This window comes from Atta cephalotes, assembly GCF_000143395.1.
Source record: "Atta cephalotes unplaced genomic scaffold scaffold00010, whole genome shotgun sequence".
NCBI classification, from domain to species: domain Eukaryota; kingdom Metazoa; phylum Arthropoda; class Insecta; order Hymenoptera; family Formicidae; genus Atta; species Atta cephalotes.
Genome location: NW_012130074.1, coordinates 4014006 through 4019767, shown reverse-complemented (window position 1 = coordinate 4019767; position 5762 = coordinate 4014006). Strand labels below are relative to the sequence as shown.

The window sequence follows — 5762 nt, the reverse complement described above, 5'->3', positions numbered from 1 at the left end:
ATATATATATATATATATATATATATATATATATATATACATATATGTATATTGCATTGTAATCTCTTCTCAAAAGACAATTTATACTCGCATTATTCACAAATGAATACACAAATGAATCACATTTTAAATTGGTAATTTTAATATATTTTCGTTTTATATTGTAAATACTAAATATATTTGTAATAAACGCAGCATAGAGTACGTGTGCGTGTTATCATTATATTTTTTTATGAGAGTGATTCCAACTAATTAATTAGGTTGTTTAATGAATTTGAGATTTGTGTTTAATGAAATTTGGTTAGAAATGAAAGAAATAAATCTTGAATAGTATTTTTAAGCAAGTTCATATTGTCTTTAATTTGAGAGATTAATTTCAGATCTTATTATTTTACTTTAAAATTTGTCGATTGTTTCATCTCCGGATAAATTATTTGTGATAATTTATCTAAAAGATGAGTAAGAACAAAGAAAGTAAGAGAGTGAGCTTATATGCTTCAATTTTTTTTGTTGAATTATTTAATTAATTGATTAATTAATTAATTAATTGATTGAAATTTTTAAGATAGAATCAGTATCTATTATTTTAAATTATTTAAAACATAAACGACAAGTCTATGTTACATTGAAAGGTCGCTTTTTATTTCAGTTTTATTTACTACACGTAGAATTTGCTTATACACAAACAAAATTATAAAGAATCAATTAAATTAGGTCGTCCAAGCATAATTGTCTTCTATGTTATTCGATAGAGATCAAAAATGGAGATTATGGAAGATGGAAATTTGGTCGATCGCGTAAGAATTTTATTACAACGGGATATGGAATATTACCAGGTATCAATTAGATGATAAATCATTTGTGCAATTTCTATGTTGCAGTTTGTGAATGATTTAATGAAATTTGTCACGTCGATTTTCGCGACAGTTTGGTATCAGCTTCAATGCTTTTAGCACGTAGATTACATCCATGGAATGGCGTAAAACGATACATCGAAAGCGCGTTGTTTCGAAATTACTCCGTTTGCCATGTAGCTCGACATGATTTAATTACAAGGAAGGATTGATTTATCGGCCTTGTTCTCGAAACTAGAGAATCGCTGCACGTTATATACGTATAGATACACATGCAAATCGAGCAATTCAGTTATTTGTCATTATCACATCATTATTTCGCACAATAGGTGTACACGACATTATTTTAAATCAAAATATAATAATGTATTTAAAATTGAGAATATTTTAAGATCGGCATTCATAGTCTATTTTTTTTATTTTAAAATCGTCTTAAGTAATGTCTTAAGATGCTAATGCTCTCTGCTTGGTTCATGACATCTTGAATATTTAAGATAGTCTTAAATATAAGAATCGACTATGAATACCAGCCTAAATAGAGTTAATGTTGATGCTCAATGTTGTAATTTATAAATAAATTTATAAACAAAATTTAATACTCGCATAGTCTATATCGCGTTTTCCGATGCAGGAGATGCAAACTGTTCTGAGAGAACCCCTCTGCATACGCATCAGTGGCGGAAGACTAGATTTTCCACGGCATGCCTCGTTTGCCGCGATTAAGATTGTTACATGGTGGGAAGCAGATTTCATGGCCGCTTTTAAGCGACCTTCCGGTTTGAGTTCCTCCGGGAATGAAAGCTCATCCAGTGTCGATAGTGAAGATGGTGTCATTAAACGGATCCAGCCATCCGATTTTATCATGCTCGTTGTTGACACTGCCGAGCAACTGTTAGGTACACTTCCTCTTGATTCCCGATAAGAAATATAAACAGATATAATATTCGAAATAACTATATAAAAAGATAAAAAAATTACAAAAGAAAATTGAGAAAAATTGCTCGTAAAAGAAAAGGAACAATTAATTCTAAATTTAATATTTTCCTAACATTTAATTACATTTCATAATGTAAATTTTAATTTGTTATGAGAAATGTAAATGTGACTACATAAATATATTTAGCTCAATTAATTAAGAAAGTAAAAATTACAAAGAGGTGCATGAGAATGACAGACATGTGCTTAAGAAAATAAAAGAAAAAAATATTAGCTATCAGAAGATTGTAAAAAAAGCTGCAAAAATTTAAAATTTAATTAATTATTTATTTAATTAATTATAAATAAAAATTATATTGTGTAGAATTGCAAATGCTTACATTACATGTAACTTAAACCTTTAAATATTTTTCATATTATATGACATAAAATTATAAACAAAATTTTATTCTAAATCCTAAATAAATTATAAAAATCGTTTATAAAATAATATTGTATTTTTAAAAGGATTTTCTTATATAAAATATTATTAGAATTTAATAACACATACATATGAAAAATTGATATATTATACAATCAATTTATAAAAGCAATATATCATTACAAAAAATTTATTTTTAGAAAAAACGTTTTAAATTGTTAATATATTGTTATATAATAAATTGTTAATATATTGATATTCTAATAATTAAAAATTAAATAACAAAATGATTTATTTTTAGTCAGCTGTTATAAATTATATGAAAAATATATATTTTATGCTCTGGATGTTTAATTCACTAAAATTTTTTTTTTAATTAGCGTTAAAATACAGAAAATAAAATTTTAAAAAGCAGGGATCACTAGCGGATTATTTTATTAACTTAGTATCGAATTTTTTTTAAGAAGAAATTTTAACATTTAGTTAAAAAATATCCATGTTGTTACATATGTCATTTTAATGTAAAATGACAAATAATATCAGTTAGGAATATGCTCCGTAATTCATCGTTGGATTAAATTTCTATTAAAGAAATTTGACATTAAGTTAATTGAATAAATCATCTCTGCAAGGAAATTGCGTTTGCATTTTGAATAATTTTTTTTTTATATTGGTACAATTTGGACTAAAATTGAAGTATTTGAAGAGAAGAACAAGTGATGCAGTACTATAAAATTTTTGTTTTTTTAGAACATCTACACATGTTGATCCAAGAATCTTTGGATCACGCTGATCTCACTGTGCTCACCGCTACTCTAGGTGCGGCGGCATTGATACGTAATTGCTTATGGTGTTACAATCAGCATGCAAAAGGAACAATCTCTTCTCAGTCAAGGTGCTTTATATTACAAAAGCTACATTCATTCTATTTTGTAGTTTTTTATCTCAATTTATTACATTCCAAAATTTTTTTCCGAGGATAGCTGCATAAAATAGATTTTAGATAGTTTTCTCAGTCACATAAAAATTAACATTTTGATGTTAACAATATTTTTCTATCATATTTGTCACGATTTATAAAATACAATCTCGCGTATAAAAATTAAAATATTGATTTCATGACACTATAAATGAATATATGTATAATAGTAATAGATAGAAACAAAAAAACATTTATTTTGTCTTAAAGTAATGATATTGCAAAAAATAATATCAGCAAAAAAATATTTAATTTAATTCTTTAATTCTTAAAATTAATACGTATTTTTTATTTCTTATTGTGAGTACCTATTATTAAATTTATAAAATGATACACTTTCTCTTTCTTGGTCTTGTTATATTTAAAATTTAATTTTAAACAACAAATAATTTAATTACGTTTAAAACTTAATAACTTTTAATCATTATATTAATCATTTATATTAATTCTTCTTATGCTTAAAGTCGAGTAACTTGTATTTTTACATGATTTTATTCGACTCTTATCATCGCTTTTTCTTCTAATAGCGAAAAGATTAATAAGTCTCATAAAGCGTTTCACGAAATGGCCGAAGCTGTGGCAGAGAGACTGCTCGATCTGCATTGTCGATTAATTTCCTTATATATTCTTAACGAGGCGGATTCTCTCAGTTGGCACAGCAACAAACCATTCTTCGAAAGAGAACGATGCTCTTATGTTATACAAATGTGGTGGTTGTACATGCAAGGTAAAGCACTCAACTCGTTTTTCATGACATAATTTCTTCTGATATTCCATGAAAATAAATTTATGACGTTCCGCGAAATAATGTTTTGCAAAAACGATATGTTAATATTTCTAGGTACTAAGGCGGATTTATGGAACACAGTATCGCCTAAGATGGCACAGCGCGTATTTTCAGAGATGCTAAATGAGTCTCTGTCTATCATAACTACGCGATTCATTCACGTAAGTTTATGAGATATTTCACGACTAGTTCTGATTAATCTTTCAATTTGTTTCGTGTTCATTTATCTCCATTGAATATTTTATTGTTATCGTAAACCACCAACGCAAATTTTATATTTGACCAAACGTAAAATCAATTTATGTTCATTTTTGCTCTTTTGCATGATTTATTTATTTATTGTATTATGCAGTCCGCGATTTATTGAAGCGCATTTGAGTATAGTCTGTGTAAGTAACCGAGATGGAAAATGGAGATAAAAATGAAATTGTGACAGGGACGACCGACACTGGCACGATTTGAACAATTTTGGTCGGATGCCTTTAATGCACTTTGCTGTACAGGCTATCTCGCTTTAGGCGCATGTGTTGATAGCGATGGAATGATTGGTACACGTCCGAATAATTTGCCGACAGTAATAAGAGATATACACGCAAAATGTAATGAATTGTTAATCTGCTTGCTGCTTAGAGGTACTCCTCTTAAAGAATTGTACCAGGTATTTCTGAATATTTTAATATATCATAAGTGATATTTGGAACTGTTTTAATAAGTTGGATATAAAGAAAAATACTATTTTCGAAGTTACTTAAATAAATTTATTAAAGTAACGTGTACCAACGTGTAAGATTGTACAAAATTTTACGTGAAAAGAGAAATATTATTTATTTATTGAAACTTACAATAATAAAATTTCTCTCGTATATTTTAAAAACAACTGTTTTTTAATAATTGTTATTTAGATCTTCCGACATGGATTGGAAAATTTGACGATATTGCGTCCTCGACGAGGTCCTGCACCTTGGCTATTGATATGCGCTCCAAATTTATTAGGATTAGATGCAATTAATTCTCCAGCTGACATTATAACATTATCCGAGGATAAAGTTGTCATTCTTGAGTTGAATGTTTTAAGACATCAACCTCAACCTAACTGGCCTCAATTAATGAAGGTGATTACTTAACACGATGTCCTAACGAAGCTATTCATTTTATTATTTCTGTGAAACTTCTCTTTGCAGGTGATATCGATGAGTAATTACATTGTGGCAAAGATGTTGCTGAAGACCTTAGTACGTCAAAACGTGGGCGTTACGTGCGTGGACGACAGTGACGCAGTTGAAAAATCGAAGACAGACGAAAGAAGTTGTAGCGGCTTTTTATGCAGTAGTTCGGCGTGTGACAAAACGCTAAAAATAACTTCATCTTTGGTATTGTACAGCTTATTTCACATATTGGTGATAACTGTTAACGAACCGGAGCACGTAATTATACCAGCGCTGAAGCAAGATCCAAATTGGTCCAATTATTTGGACAGACAGCAGGTCGTATGTTTTTACGAAATATCGTTTGAAGAGTTAATTGTATAAATTTATTATTAATTCTCATATTAAAATACAGTTTGCACAATATATATGGATGAGTTTTATATGACAAGAATTTGCATTTTTATTTAAATTTATTTTTAACAAAGATTAACGGAAATTATTATATGTATAATATGTATTATATATATATAAAAAATAATATAAAATCGAGATATTTTAAAAGTGACATTTAACATTCCGAAATGATTTATTTATATTGAAAAAGAAAAATATCTGCTTAAATTTCTTATATATATAT

General features: G+C 27.9%; 1 protein-coding gene across 1 annotated transcript; it reads left to right on the top strand.

Moving 5' to 3' along the window:
* The first annotated feature begins 761 nt into the window (after positions 1-761).
* LOC105627879 (uncharacterized protein KIAA0825 homolog) lies at positions 762-5506 on the top strand. The gene is made up of 8 exons (XM_012209152.1): positions 762-836; positions 1486-1750; positions 2962-3106; positions 3718-3917; positions 4032-4138; positions 4414-4635; positions 4880-5089; positions 5159-5506. The coding sequence occupies exons 1-8, from the start codon at positions 762-764 to the stop codon at positions 5504-5506; spliced, it is 1572 nt and encodes a 523-aa protein (XP_012064542.1).
* Positions 5507-5762: the final 256 nt, after the last annotated feature.

Bases quoted from the DNA above. Each gene is read 5' to 3' on its own strand.
- LOC105627879 (XM_012209152.1), top strand. From the start codon at position 762: ATGGAGATTATGGAAGATGGAAATTTGGTCGATCGCGTAAGAATTTTA. The intron at 837-1,485 runs GTATCAATTAGA...TTTCCGATGCAG, and splicing joins GGGATATGGAATATTACCAG to GAGATGCAAACTGTTCTGAG. The intron at 5,090-5,158 runs GTGATTACTTAA...TTCTCTTTGCAG, and splicing joins ACTGGCCTCAATTAATGAAG to GTGATATCGATGAGTAATTA.